The 14382-nt window shown below is 33.7% G+C and overlaps 3 protein-coding genes across 6 annotated transcripts; all 3 read right to left on the bottom strand.

Moving 5' to 3' along the window:
- Positions 1 to 1037: 1037 nt before the first annotated feature.
- On the bottom strand, positions 1038 to 3411 carry LOC123987781 (zinc finger and BTB domain-containing protein 34-like). The gene is made up of 6 exons (XM_046285701.1): positions 3176 to 3411; positions 2792 to 2984; positions 2550 to 2726; positions 2042 to 2486; positions 1907 to 1966; positions 1038 to 1836 (listed from the first exon to the last, which is right to left on the bottom strand). The coding sequence occupies exons 2-6, from the start codon at positions 2972 to 2974 to the stop codon at positions 1448 to 1450; spliced, it is 1254 nt and encodes a 417-aa protein (XP_046141657.1). The 5' UTR covers positions 2975 to 2984; positions 3176 to 3411; the 3' UTR covers positions 1038 to 1447.
- Positions 3412 to 3771: 360 nt separating this feature from the next.
- LOC114871013 lies at positions 3772 to 5439 on the bottom strand. Its single transcript, XM_029176381.2, has one exon. It carries the CDS (start codon positions 5411 to 5413, stop codon positions 3905 to 3907), a length of 1509 nt encoding a protein of 502 aa, XP_029032214.2. The 5' UTR covers positions 5414 to 5439; the 3' UTR covers positions 3772 to 3904.
- Positions 5440 to 5535: 96 nt separating this feature from the next.
- On the bottom strand, positions 5536 to 13101 carry LOC114871044 (transcription initiation factor TFIID subunit 1). Of its 4 annotated transcripts, none has more exons than XM_029176446.2 (18): positions 12475 to 13101; positions 11986 to 12395; positions 11669 to 11914; positions 11382 to 11591; positions 11117 to 11298; positions 10639 to 11037; positions 10330 to 10570; positions 9896 to 10254; positions 9556 to 9818; positions 9105 to 9466; positions 7818 to 9038; positions 7495 to 7737; positions 6972 to 7410; positions 6755 to 6897; positions 6537 to 6674; positions 6331 to 6466; positions 6031 to 6243; positions 5536 to 5951 (listed from the first exon to the last, which is right to left on the bottom strand). In XM_029176446.2, exons 1-18 carry the CDS (start codon positions 12818 to 12820, stop codon positions 5737 to 5739), a joined length of 5766 nt encoding a protein of 1921 aa, XP_029032279.1. In that variant the 5' UTR covers positions 12821 to 13101; the 3' UTR covers positions 5536 to 5736. The 4 variants fall into 4 exon arrangements, with proteins under 4 accessions (XP_029032279.1, XP_029032282.1, XP_029032281.1 ...); XM_029176449.2 differs by having other exon boundaries at positions 6076 to 6243; XM_029176448.2 differs by having other exon boundaries at positions 6558 to 6674.
- Between the last annotated feature and the right edge of the window lie 1281 nt (positions 13102 to 14382).

The following is a 14382-nucleotide window of genomic DNA, read 5'->3' as shown; positions in this document are numbered from 1 at the left end:
TTCGGCCTTTGGTCCAGGTTGGCAAATTGTAATACGTTACATCAGAAATCGATTGTTTACCGCAAACATAAACGAGGATCTCGTAGGTAAAGGGCACAGGTTCTTTTTTACCGATTTCGGATAAATTGAAAAAAAATTTGTATTGATAAATTTTTATTTCTGTTTTTAAATAATTTTTTTAATCTGTTGCTGGCTCAAACGAACAGTAATAAATGCAGGTTCATAATTTCCAATAAATCGGTCATTTATTATCGGATTTACAAGACAGAATGTTGTGAACATTGATTGTTATTGTTTTCCCAGACTCAACTGTTCCGAAACATTTCTTAACGTCTCTTCATGATTCATCGTAAAAGAAAAAGAATCAACTTGTGATAATACTGCTTTCAATGTAAATTGTTGTGCGTTCATTTTAGTATCTTGTTTCAAGAGATCGTTGAGTAGGGTCTAGGCTACACCCACCCTCGTAGAATGCAATTGCGATTACACCTACAATAAGAGCATATGCAATCATACATGCATATCATGCCCACCCACTATCTATACTTGACTTTACATGTTTGGATACAAATGATACGTATATAAATATGTATACAGAATGCAGCATTTAAAATACTCTACCTAAATAATTCACTTATTATTAATAATTACGAAAAATATATAAGACTGTTCTTTCTGAATTTCAAAGGAGATATAATTTTTGTAGGTAAAGATACTTCCTAACAGAAAGCGCCATCTCGCAGCAAAGTGGTGAAACCTAACCAAACAATTAATTGTAGTGGTAAAATATCGACCGAGCTGGGTTGATAAAATACCGACCGAGCTATGTCCTGAAATATCGACATCGGAAACTGTATTCGTAGTTCAGAACTTTGTTGCTAGTGCGCTATTTATAGCGCTCTTTTTTAAAACTAATCGATTTTTCATGAGATAAATTTTTATTATTTTATTTATCAATATAACTTCGCGAATTGGAATATTATTAGTTCATGAAGTTCATTTTATATCAGAGATATTTATAAAGAAAAGTACACAGATAATGATTAATACAAATCAGTCGCTTTATTTTGTGAAAAATGTATATATATTTACAAAATGGTATGTTAATATACATATGTATTTACAGTCAGTAATCAGTTTCATATAAAATATATGATTGTTCATAAGGCCTAATATATTTAAATTAGTTTCATTAATCAATTAATAAAAAACTCTACTCTTTTAAATCAGTAACATTTTTTAAACGGTCTACTGATTAAACTAGACTTAAATAAAAAAATATTAAATAATTTTACTTTCAGCAGCATTGTTACTAATCGCGCACAGATGTCAGACCTATTTGGTTATGAATGAAATAATATTGTCCAATATTATAGCATACGCTATGTACTCTCATGCGTTACTACATTTTTAATATATAACAAAATGTATATTGCAAGCTTCAATTTCATGCACCACCATCGACAAGTGGTTTACTGTGTTTATCCCGTTTCGGATTATGATAGAGATACGAATGTACACGTAAACTATTACTGTTCTTATATTTATTGCCACAAAACTCACAAGTTAGACTTTCAAGCGGACCGTGAATATAACGTACATGAAGTTTTAGATTCTCCTTACGCGTGAAATGCCGAAGACACCATGGACATGAATACATTCGAATAACTTTGCCTCTTTCCATACGTAAAGTTGGTCCCAATTCGGATACAACGCGCAACGTTGTTTCCAATGGTAGACTGTTATTAGAAATACCTTTAACTGTTCGTCGACCTTTATTATGACAGCCAAGTTCATATGGAAATTCACCCTCGAGACCAGTTATATTATTTAAACCTAATAATTATAAACAAATAAAACGCTAGTGATAAATGTAATATAGTTGAAATGAAGATTAGAAACATACCAAATGATTGAGATTGCACATTTTGACTGTAGGGAACTAACTGCATGTCTGGTACAAAATCTGCAAAATTGATTTATCTTAAACATTGATATTTGTAAAACTTTCCACGAATTTTAAAGTACATTAATATAATACCTTTTCTATGTTGATTTTCTTCAGGTTTATGAAATGGTTCATTAGGCAAATATGTTTTATAACCAGTTTCTGCATCAATATCAAGGGTATAATCTAATGGTTCGTGCTTTGATTGTACATGACTTATATCAGCTGTACAATCTAATGGCTCCTCTTCATCACAATCGGGCTCGATACCTCTAGAACAATCGCTTCTTGTCATGTGAATATCTTGTATATTATAACTTGAATCAGAAGTACAATGTTGTTGACAGCATACATTATTGACATTCGAATCTTTCTCAATAAATTTACTTTCTGATATTTCTTGTCCCTGAGATTGTTGATTCTGTTTAGCTTTTTCAAAGCTACGAATATTTAAATCTGATCGAACAGAATTATTCTGTTCTGTATTAAATATTTTATCCAAGTTTTGCGCATTCTTCGATAAAGCTTCCTCAAGTTTCTACAACATGAAATAAAAATTCCTTTTTTACACAATTAAAACATTAGATCTCAGTGGACATACCTCTTCAGTTTCTGTAGTTAAACCCTTTATCTGCAAAGTTTCTGCAACTTTTAGAAAACTAGCAATATCTTCCTGCTTAATGTTAACTTCTCCTTGATACATAAAATGAAGCATTGCTGATAAATCCCGGTAATTAACATCTTTTAAAATCACAATTGGATGCTTGCATGAATTTTCCTATATTGCAAGTATTTTAATATTATCAAGAATTAATGTATTATATTAAATAAATTAGAAAATACCTTAAATAGTTCTCTGAAGTATGTACTACAAACTGATAATATTAACTTATGTGCACGTAATATTTGGCCTTCTGCAGCTAGGGTTACATCAACTAATTGCTCATCGGTTAATAATGTGTACAATCCTGATGATAAATTTCTTGGAAAACTATTCCAAACTAATGAAAACTGTTCTCCAGACATTATTAAGTAACTGAAAAAATAAAGGTTTGCAAAGTGATTATTATTTACATGACTTTCATTCTATGTAATGTCATTAAAATTAACGTTTGTTTACTATTCATGCAGTCCAAATTAATAATTAAAATTTAATTGTAAAAACGCAGGTAATATATACTAACAACAAAGCAACAAACATTACTATATTTTATTTAAAAAATTAACCTTTATTAACAACGCAATTTGACGGTTTGATGAAAATAATCCACTGTAGCTGGAGTTCGTTATGTAAACAATACGATTTTAATAATTGCAGTAGAAATTGCATTTAAAAGAATGCGTTTAATTGCATTGTCACTATGTTTTGAAGATTTTTAATGAGTAATAAAAAAATATTTCGTCATTCTTCAAACAATTCATGTCTAATTCTAAATTATATTTATAGTTTATAAAACAAATACTTCACGAATCAAAAAGTATTCAGAGTGGTTGTAAGATGGACGAACAAATATGAATAACTTCAGACAAATTGTCGCGCCTTTTATTTATGAACTTTCAGTTCTAATGACACTATCTTGTATAAAAAAAAAACAGATCGTAATAAAATATTTGTTTAAATTAGCGCTTCGCCAGTGTTAATTTATATTGTCTTTTCTTTTCGTATTTATTTTATGTACTATGTAATAAATATTAAAACAGCCATTTTGTTGGTGATAATAACTTGTATAATTTTGTGACTGTAGTATTCTAATCAATTATTTTAAAACTACGCTTAAAATTTGAAAAAAAAAAAAATGGGTATTAATACATCGATGACTCATATCGATCATTACTTCGTCGCATTTATGTTGTCAAACAATCTTTGCTTAATCTTGAATTTAATATTGAATTTATTTATATACATAAATTTATTATAATTGTAGAGTGATAACATAATATGTAATGAATGAATATTTATGAATGAATATCGTCGTCGCTCTCATGTAATCGAAAACATTTCCACAAACCGTATCGTGCTTCCCAGTCAACGAAAAATAACTCTGGTTTATTCCAAAGAATATGATGCGCTGCGAAACTATATTGAGATTGAATAGGGGGATTTAAATGTGGAGCCCATTGTGCTCTTTCCATCATTATTTTATTTACATATTCATAAAATACTTTAGCCTTATGAATCCAACATAATAGGGACATGATTGATATTACTGTAGCATGTAAATGATAAGATACCTCGGTATTACGTTTGCTTTCTTTTAAAGTTAGGTCTTGCAAATTCATTATAAGACAAACTAAAGCTGCTGCTGTAAATCCGCATGGAACTTCGGTTGCGATTAAACAAATTGTACAATATGTTGTTTCTAAATTCATACGCGACGTACAATGGTTTATGATGCTTTTTAAAAGACTGTCGTGTAAAATTTCTCTATGTAGCTTGCAGAACAATTTATCTTCTTTAAGACACTTACCTATTTTCAGATCAAATTGAGTGTCTTCAAAAAATATTTTAGGTGTGTCAAAATTCATTCTATTGTCCTGTCTGTCTAATAAATATTGTATAACTCTATTACCCAATAAACTGGTTATTTTACTTTTTGATGCTATCATTTGCATCAGTAATGGAAATACCTTTGGTGTTAAAGTCTTTTCAAATAATGTTACCTCGTGCATATAAGCTGTATATTCAAGCGTACTGCCAAACTCTAAAATAATTTCATCTGTCATTCCTTTCTCAACAGCCCATGAACACATATATTGCACTATGATTAAAAGATGATCATTTACCACGTGTTTCACAATATTAATGAGGCACACCTCTAAACCCTTTTTGAGTATCGCATATGAATTGGGAGAATATTGTCTGCTAGTTATACTAATATAAAAAAGATTTAAAATTCTTTCAATAACCATTACTGTATCATAATTATCTGGCCAATCATAAACATCTAGCAATTCATATAATATTCTTATGATTTTCCTTGTATCTTCCATGTTTATATTTACAACTTCAATTCTGTCCCATATTGCATGAATCAATAATGCTCCACTGATACCATATTCCAATAGATCGCACAAAATTTCAAAACAAAAGCTTTCGAATTCCCAAAGTTTATCTTCATAAATCATATTAATTATAGCTTCAAGAATTTCTTTAGATTTCTCAGGAACATATACTTGCAATAAACTGTTGTAACATTCTTTGGCAAGGCGACGTTTCTTTCGTCGTTTCCATTCGCAAACGTTATCAGTGACAGATACATTTTCTTTATAATTAAAGAAAAGTTTCAGGGTACATAGAATAATATTATCTGGATTGTAAATTAATAGTTGATCTTGTAATGCGTTTCTCGTAACATGTATTATGTTACTGAGTATTTTATCTTGATCCCGTAACGAATGTGTAGGGATGGAACATATTTCTTTTATGTAACCCATTTTAGTTTTTAAATCTGCATCGGTGATCATTATTTTCTAATATTAATTGAGATAAACAAATACTACAAATATAATTTTGGTTAGAATGCACTGTTGACTATAAGAATACAATATTATATTTATATATCTGTTAAACAAATAAAATACGCGTGAAACTTAAAAAACAATATTCTATTATGTATTTACATGTATGTGTGTATATATACATAATATACTATTTTATACAAAAACATCATTAATTTCTATAAGAAATAAATATATCTTCGTTATATTTTATAATATTGTATATAAGTCTTTTGATTTAAGAAATAAATTATATCATGACATTGTTACTTAATAGAAACAAATTTCCTTTAGAACCACAAATCACCACCGACATCATCATCTGGTTGCGATATTTGTTGCGGAGTTTTTTGTTTTTGCTGAGCACTGCTCTCTGCATCGTCATCACTTTCAGATACAGCCAAATCATCCTGTATCTTATTTTCACCTTTCTCTTCCCTTGCAGGTAAACCAGCCAGTAAGAAATCTGAGGGATCGTAATTTGGATCGACGTCCATACTTTCATCTATAATTGGAAAAAAAGAAATCGTGTGATATTTAATTAATTCTATTGCAACCTTATAAATTCATTTATGATCACCAACCTTGCTGAAGCAACTGTTGATCCGCCATATAAAAACCAACATTACCCAATTGAACCATTGCTTCTGCTGCCTGTTGACTATCATCATCTGCAAGTACTACTCCACCTTCCCTAACTTCGTTCAGTTCAAGTGGTTCCATTTCAGCGTTTTCCGACTGTTCGTCCGTACCAAAGGGAACCTCGTCGAACTCGTCTTCACTTGAGAATTGTAGATCTAACAGGATTTATATAAACGTTTTTATTTTTATTGTAACTATATAAAATTTTCATATTATAAGACAATTAATTAAATTTATTTTACCTTCTTCCAGCACATCTTTCTTCTTCGAATTTGCACTTCTACTACCGTCACCTTCTGTATCACCCTCAACATCCACGAAATCAAAATCATCCACATTTGACTTTCCGAATGGATTCTCCGGTGAACTCGTTTGACTCTATAGAAAACACCAGAAGATTTTGGTAAAAGAAGGGGAAAATAAAAATGTTGGTAAGTAGGAGTAATACCCCTCTAAATTCTGGTTCTACAATAGTATAATTTTCTTCGTCCGGGCCCAGCCATGAAGGATCATAGTCTTCTTGTTCCATCGCTCGTTTTTGTACCAATAATATGTTGTTCTCCAATTGTGTCAGGTGTTCATCGTACTATAAATTACAATGTGATTTTAGTACAAAACGTGAATTAAATCAGGATTAATGCACAGAGAGAAAGGATTCATAATTACCTCGTCTAATGTTTCTTTACAAATTTTTACAACTAACTCTGCTTTCTGTGTAAACGGCGATTCTTTCCCATTATATATTGTACAATTTTCCAAAATTTGTTCAATATCTCTGACGAACTCGTGCCGGCTATGATATTTATGAGCTGAATAAAATACAGTAAAATAATAAGTATAATAAAATTAAAAATATTTAACGCCATTAGATAAATTATCTTACCAGAAACTTTTTTAGATATCGTTTCCAAATCCATAGGCCTTTTAATAACAGTGTAATAATCTTTCACTAATTTCTTATTTACCGGTTTCAAGAACGGCCAAGCTTCTGTCATAGATTTCAATTTATTATTAACAACATTGTCCAAGATGAAAGTAAGAGCAACCTGGTCGTTATCGTCCAGAAGAGGATTAATTGCTTTTTCCAATCTCATTAAACGATCCTCCTTTTCACCAAGCCTTTCTACGCAAGTTTCCAACATACGTTTAGCTGCCACTGTCAACGAACTCTTTAATCCATTGTACAACGTTGAATTTTCAACAATCTGATTTACATCCGCTAAGAATTCTTCTCGGCTTTGGTACTTTTTTAATCTCAGATTTTCCCGTATAGTTTGTAAATCCATAGGTCGTTGTATAATTTTATAATAATCAGGAACAGCCTGTTGAAAGATTCATAAAGTTACAGACAAATTAAACAGTGAATTACAAATAATTTTGAAACAATCTTATAAATAAAAACATACTTTAGCGTTAACAGGGAACAAGAAAGGTTGAACATCAGGCAGGTCTCGCATTTCGTTGAGTATACTTTCTAACATCGTAGACATAACAACAACAGGATCAGTTCGACGTCTATTAGCAGGTCTCTGTTGTCGTTTAAGATAATCACAGTGATCATCTCCGGTAGCTCTTCTTCGTTTCTTCGAATTCACCGCCTCTTTAGGCACTTTCAATAGTAAGGTACGCCTCTTCATTTCCTCAGCATGCTAAAAATATTAAAATGACAAAATAACGTATGATTGTAATTCACTGAAATGATTAAATCAATATTAAAAATAAAAATTACCTTAATTAATTTAGAAGATAACTTCACTTTGGTACCATCAACGTTAACGAGATCCTGGTCATCCGTGTTAAGCTGCTTTTCAATTTCTTCCTCTTGTTCCTCCGTCATTGCTACATTTACCGGTGCTGTTGTTATGCTATTCTGATACAAAGGGCAAGCTTTATTCGTACGCATGTGACCTACGTTACCACAAGCACCGCATTTCAATTTAAGATCTGGTTTAAGTTTAGGTTTCTTTCGTTTGGAAGGAGAGGTTTCAGGTTTAGGATGTTTAGAAGCAGGAGAAATAGATTGAAATGAATTACAGAATGGAAGGATACTGTTCGAGGATGTAGTGATTGGGGTATTGTTACAGCTACGATCGAATATATTATTCGACGAGATATTATTTCCAGTCATTGGACCACCGAGCATACGTTCCCGTTCTTGATTCCGTTTGATTCTTCTCAACTGTTCCTGAATTCTTCGCTTTTCTCTCTTCATTTCTTCTTTCTGCGCTTCGTCCAGCGTCGCGAATTGTTTAATAAACGTTTCATCTTTCGAATTTCGAATTTTTATGTAAGTATCTATGACCGCCGGTTTCCTCACTAATTCTATTCTAGTAAATTCTTTACCCTCCGGATTTCGAAACGTTCGATAAATCTTAAGAACTCTACCCTGTTGCGCGTTATAATTATTTACCGGACTATCTTCCTCGTCATCTTTCTTCTTCTCTTTACTCTTCTTATCCTGTTCATGCACTTCGCCCATTAACATTTTTCGTAATTCGTGTCGTTGTTGCTCTTCCCGTTCGAGAGATAATTGGGTGCTAGTTTTTTTATTCGAAAGCATGTTCTCTATATTTTTACCCATTTCCTCTATGTCGGAGCTATCCTCTTCCGAGCTTTCACCCTCGTCTGTGCTTAGAACCTCGTTAGAGGACAATACACGATTTTGTAAATCAAAGATTCTTTGACATTCCTCTTTGTATCTCTCTTGGTGCTCGGCAATGGAAAATCTATTTCCCCTCGAGAATTTTGTCATACCCTCTTCCCCAGCTTTAGCTTTCTCTGTCGATAATGTTCTAACTACGTCGATAACTTCCCACCGTGATAACTTTTTGATTTCTTCTTCCGGCACGCCGAATTTACGGAGCAACGCTTTTGCATTGTTCAATGATAGTCTTCTTAAATCAGCATCAGTCCCGGTTACTGTCCTCTTTGGCTGTGCTTCTTGCTCCTCCTTTATTAATATTAATATTATAAAAGTAGAAAGTATATAATAAAATAATGTATTAAATATATTTACCTTGCTAATTGTTGGCTTATTTGGTACTCTAACATAAGAAAATCCTTCGCCACAACCTGTTGGATCAGCCGGTCCTGCCAGTTGTAACAAACACTTGCCTTTCATAGCTTGAATGTATGCCCGTGTTGTATTCCAAGGTGCAACCTTAACTTCATCATCCATCTTTAATTGCATCTCTTCGTCGTCGTCGTCTTGAGGTGTAAACAAGAACTTTTCACCGTAACCAGCATCTTTCAATCTTTGTTCTGCTGCTATCATACTAAAGTAAGAGCAACACTGTTCAGGAGACACCATAGCTCTGATCTCTTCCTCAGTCGGTAATCTAAAGTCCGGCTTTATAACCCACCAATTGGAATCCATACCTGTTACGATGAATTATAATATTTATTATAATCATAATACTGTTAATATTTCTTTTTTAACTCTATCATATTACATTTGTGAAATTAACCTGTTCGTTTGAAATCGGCGCATAACTTCAAACGTTTTCTAATACTACTTTCGCTATGCGAAGGAAACGCTTTTTTAATATCGTCCATTCTAATGCGACGAGGTGTATCGCGAGATTTCCAAAATAATCTATATATAAATACTTGTAAGAAATCTCGGACAAAATTATTAGCTCTCTTTGAATTGGGACCCGGTACTTCGTACAACGGACACTCTTGACCGGCAACAAATATAGCATCCACTTCTCTAATGTAATACTGCTGTCTGTATATAAAAATTTATATTTATTACGCGATACTCTATTGTACGATTTTATAAATAAGTAAATTTAATTACAATACCTTGTCCTTATGACTAGGAAATCTGTCTCCGGAATTTTGTGTTCATAGATTGGCGCTCTGTACATATTATTTTCAACCGCTTGTATACTTTGACCAGGTGTAAGAATTCCGAGGAAAGGACTGGTGTGTGCATAAGCAGTTTCACCGTATTTATATTTTTGTGGTCCTTGATCTTTACCCGCTTTTCTTTTATAATAATTCTTCACTTTAGAGCACATTCCTACTTGATTCATCAAAGGAGGATGTTCTTCAGAAAACTCGACGAGTACCAATTCACCATCTTTGCCTGTTAAATCTTCAGCAGTTCTCATAAAGAAGACATCACCTCCACCGGATGCGATTCTTTCTTGTTCTCTTTGCTAATATACAAATATTACATGTAATATATATTGTACTTATAATTAATTAAAATAAGTATAAAGAATGGCACGTACCTTAGACTTCTTTTTGATATGTTTCACTAATGGTAAGACAGAATGAGGTCCAGGATGGGCAAGTGGACCATGACTGAATCTTCTTAACGGTGGTCTGTGGAAATTTCGAAGTCTCATTTGTCCCATATGTGTCTGAACAAACGGAGCACGTAGTTCTACTACCGGTGTGCTATGTTGTATCAGATTTCCACCCCCAACTTTTAATCGCAATGTCGTTTCCGAAGACCGTGGCATGTAATATCTAAATTAAAATAATCAGATATTTATCCAAACGCAAAAATTATATTTATTATTCACGAGTTAACTTACGTGTCGTTCGAAATGTTAAACGGATCTCTATCTGGTGATTTCGGCGGTGGCGGTGGAGTATCTTCTTCGAGTACATTTATTACTCCAGCTTTGCCAAGTAATAATTTACTCTTTTTAACATGCGGATGGGGTATCTTTACTTTCGGCTGAGGTCCATTATCTTTATGATGTAACGCCGGATCTATGTCGTCGGGAATACCAAGAACAATATTTTCATCGTTTGGATCTAGAGTAAGAATTTTAGGCTTTGGAATTTTGTTCATATTTTCCGGATCCCAAATCACTTCCTCCTCCCACAATCCATAAACTAGTTCCTCGTTTTCTACAGGGAAAATAGAATACCAGGTATCGTCGTAATTTTCTTCTCGTGCTTGTTGCTGGTTTCCCTTGTTCATATTCCTATTTAAAATATAAAAATTTAATTGAGCATAGCATAATAATTTAATATTACATAATTAAAAAGTAGTAATTCCCTTACATTTTATTTTTCTGCGATTGCATATGTAATGGAGTTGTAATTTGTGAAGTAGCTAATCGAACGTTCGACGCAACTGGTACAGGTGCTCCTTTACCTGGCTGACTAAATGCTTGAGCAGTTCTGTTTCCACTAGACGGTACCCATCCAGCTGCGTTATTTTTACTATTCAGCTTCTGTAACACCTTTAAAAATATTTACATTCTCAATGGCAAATCTTAGAAAAATTTTAATTCAGGATGTCATGTATTGAAATTACATAACATACTTTGTGCTTTATGTCGTCGCCATTCCATATGACATCATCCTCCCAATGTAATTGTGACACCATCAAAAATGCATCATCAGAAAATTCTTCGCTGTTATCTTTACTATCTTTAATATCTTTGGTATCTTGTATATCCATAATATCTGTAGTATCTAAGGTGTCTGTAGTATCTCTAATATCTTTAGTATCTTTATTGTTAGATTCTTCTGCCTATTATTATTTTTTAGAAAAATTAAATCATAATTTATGTTTGAAATATCATTATAATTCAATATAAATATAAATACCTTCTCTAACAGTTTAAATCCATAATTGAAACCATCCCCAGTTTCTGGAACTTGAAGCATATCGTACCAAAGTTGTGCAGGTCCAAAGCGCCAATCCGCTACCTTTGGTCCCATATCCCCATTTTCTCCAGTTTCACCTGTTTTACCTACATGTTGTTTATCTTCTACCGGCATTAACAGTTTATTTTCATCATCAGCACAACACATATCTGGTGTTGGGTCTGTACCATACTGCATTATCCAACCCTGAAATAAAACTGGTTTGATAAATAATCAAATTATTGTAGCTTAAAAATTATATCATTGTCTGTATATACTTTAAATTTTGGTTTCTTTTCATCTTGATCAGAACCAGAATCAGAATCTCTGATATCATGATGCCGTTTCTTTTTACGTCGCTTTTTAACACCTCTCCATATCTGTGGAAGGCTACTAGGCTTTCCTGGTCCAAACAATCTTGAAAACCTTAATACTTTGTTGGCACGAAAATCGGGAAATAACTCGGTGACATCAACATTGGCATATTTGGATGGTAGCATAGATGCAAGAGGAGTTTCTAATTTACGCTGACGTGCAGCCTCTGCTTCTTCTGCTGTGAGCGCCTCCTTTTCTTCAGGTATTGGAGGAGGTGGCATTAATTGGGTATCAGATTTATTAACAACTTCTTCATCATCCGCATCATAGTCAGCACTTTCTTTCTCAGCTTTTTCACCAAATGTATCTTTGTCTATCCATTAAAACAATATTTAAATTAAGTTAACACTATAATACATATGTATTTATAATTTAATTTGTGTTTTACTTACTACTTTCTTCCCTCTCATCATCTGCTAGTTCATTTATGTCAGAAAAATCAAGCGCATTGGGTGATTTCTCAATATAGTTAATTTCATTTTCATCAATCGCTTCACTGTCTTCTTTAGATTTATCATTGGATTCTTTTTGTCCTTCAATAGAATTATCATTAAACATCATTTCTTGAATAAATGAACTTAATCCAAGACGATTTAGAGAAGCTAAATGTTGCTTTGCTTCTGGATCAAGAATGTCATCTTCTAATTGACCATTGTCATCGATATTTCCAAACAAAAATCCAGTCATATTGATTCCAGACATTATGTCTTTATCATTTTCTTCCTCAGAATCAGCCATTTTTGGACCTTATGCGTTAATATACAATAAGCTTTTAGAAAATGTTATTGATTCCACAAGTATATGAATGTACAGTAGATACACAACCAATACTTAATGATTGCACAGTTTTTAATCATGAAAACGTGGTAATATTTAATATGTAATATGTATATTTATTTACAGAAGTTTAACCGTAATATTTATTAGTGTAATTTTATTATTTACAAACTTTGTTAATTACAAAAGTATTTAAGTTAACGTTTTGTTTACGTAAACTCTCCCATCAACACACCGCCATGTTCTGCAACATAGCACCATTGACTACAGATAGTAGTAGACTGGACATGCCTTTGTTCTCAAAGGGTGATAATCGTATGGGACCCATGCAAACCCAGACGCAGTGTGGCATCTACCGGAAGAACAGCGGAAGTAATACGACGAAGAATACTACAGCCCATTTTTTTTTTTTTTTTTTTTTTTAACGTGGTGGAAATCTTCAGAAAGACACCTTCAGCCCCCCTGGGGAGGGGCCGGAGGTAGTGTGGGATTTTTACCCACTAAAACCACCACGGTGGCCTGCACCAGGGCGATAAGGATTTGCCCCTCTGCCATGTACCAAACTCCACCGACATCGGGGGCCACACCCGATGCCGGCATTCCACGGGCCGCGGGCAGTGGAGACCGGGGCCCCAGCCCCGGACCCCTACGGGATTCCTTTACATCCCTCGTTCCGTAACATCTCTGCATCCCTTACATCCCTGCATTCTTTTCATCCCTACATTCCTTTCATCCCTACATTCCCTTCATCCCTACATTCCTTTCGTCCCTACATTCCTTTCGTCCCTACATTCCTTTCATCCCTGCATTCCTTTCATCCCTACATTCCTTACATCTCTGCATCCCTCATAATAAATATATTGTAAAGACTGCTTCGAGTAAAGGTAAGTAAAGGTAAGTAAAGGAATTTCGCGAAAATTTCGAAAAAACAGCGCCCCCTGGCAGCAAAAATGCGAACTAAAATTTCGATGTCGATTCAGCGCCATCTGGTTTCGGAAAAAGGAACTAAATCATGTCCAAATTTTGGCCCTCTAGCGGCAAAAATGCGAACTAAAATTTCGACGTCGAATCAGCGCCATCTGGTTTCGGAAAAAGGAACTAAATCAGGTCCAAATTTTGGCCCTCTAGCGGCAAAAATGCGAACTAAAATTTCGACGTCGAATCAGCGCCATCTGGTTTCGGAAAAAGGAACTAAATCAGGTCCAAATTTTGGCCCTCTAGCGGCAAAAATGCGAACTAAAATTTCGATGTCGAATCAGCGCCATCTGGTTTCGGAAAAAGGAACTAAATCAGGACCAAATTTTGGCCCTCTAGCGGCAAAAATGCGAACTAAAATTTCGATGTCGAATCAGCGCCATCTGGTTTCGGAAAAAGGAACTAAATCAGGACCAAATTTTGGCCCTCTAGCGGCAAAAATGCGAACTAAAATTTCGATGTCGAATCAGCGCCCTCTGGTGGCGAGAAAAGGAACTAAATTTGTATAAAATTGCAGGCCTTATAGCCGCAAAAATTTCAACTCAATT

Source organism: Osmia bicornis, chromosome 5 (assembly GCF_907164935.1).
Source record: "Osmia bicornis bicornis chromosome 5, iOsmBic2.1, whole genome shotgun sequence".
NCBI classification, from domain to species: Eukaryota; Metazoa; Arthropoda; class Insecta; order Hymenoptera; family Megachilidae; genus Osmia; species Osmia bicornis.
This window is presented reverse-complemented; position numbering and strand designations above follow the sequence as displayed.

What these genes read in the sequence shown, in the direction of transcription:
- LOC114871013 (XM_029176381.2), bottom strand. Translation starts at nt 5,413, where the DNA reads ATGATCACCGATGCAGATTTAAAAACTAAAATGGGTTACATAAAAGAA.
- LOC123987781 (XM_046285701.1), bottom strand. Translation starts at nt 2,974, where the DNA reads ATGTCTGGAGAACAGTTTTCATTAGTTTGGAATAGTTTTCCAAGAAAT. An exon ending in TAACTACAGAAACTGAAGAG is followed by an intron (nt 2,487 to 2,549) that starts GTATGTCCACTG and finishes TTCATGTTGTAG; the next exon opens with AAACTTGAGGAAGCTTTATC. An exon ending in TGTGCAATCTCAATCATTTG is followed by an intron (nt 1,837 to 1,906) that starts GTATGTTTCTAA and finishes TATAATTATTAG; the next exon opens with GTTTAAATAATATAACTGGT.
- LOC114871044 (XM_029176446.2), bottom strand. Translation starts at nt 12,820, where the DNA reads ATGGCTGATTCTGAGGAAGAAAATGATAAAGACATAATGTCTGGAATC. An exon ending in TATCTTCTAAATTAATTAAG is followed by an intron (nt 7,738 to 7,817) that starts GTAATTTTTATT and finishes TAATATTTTTAG; the next exon opens with CATGCTGAGGAAATGAAGAG. An exon ending in GAAAGATGTGCTGGAAGAAG is followed by an intron (nt 6,244 to 6,330) that starts GTAAAATAAATT and finishes AAATCCTGTTAG; the next exon opens with ATCTACAATTCTCAAGTGAA.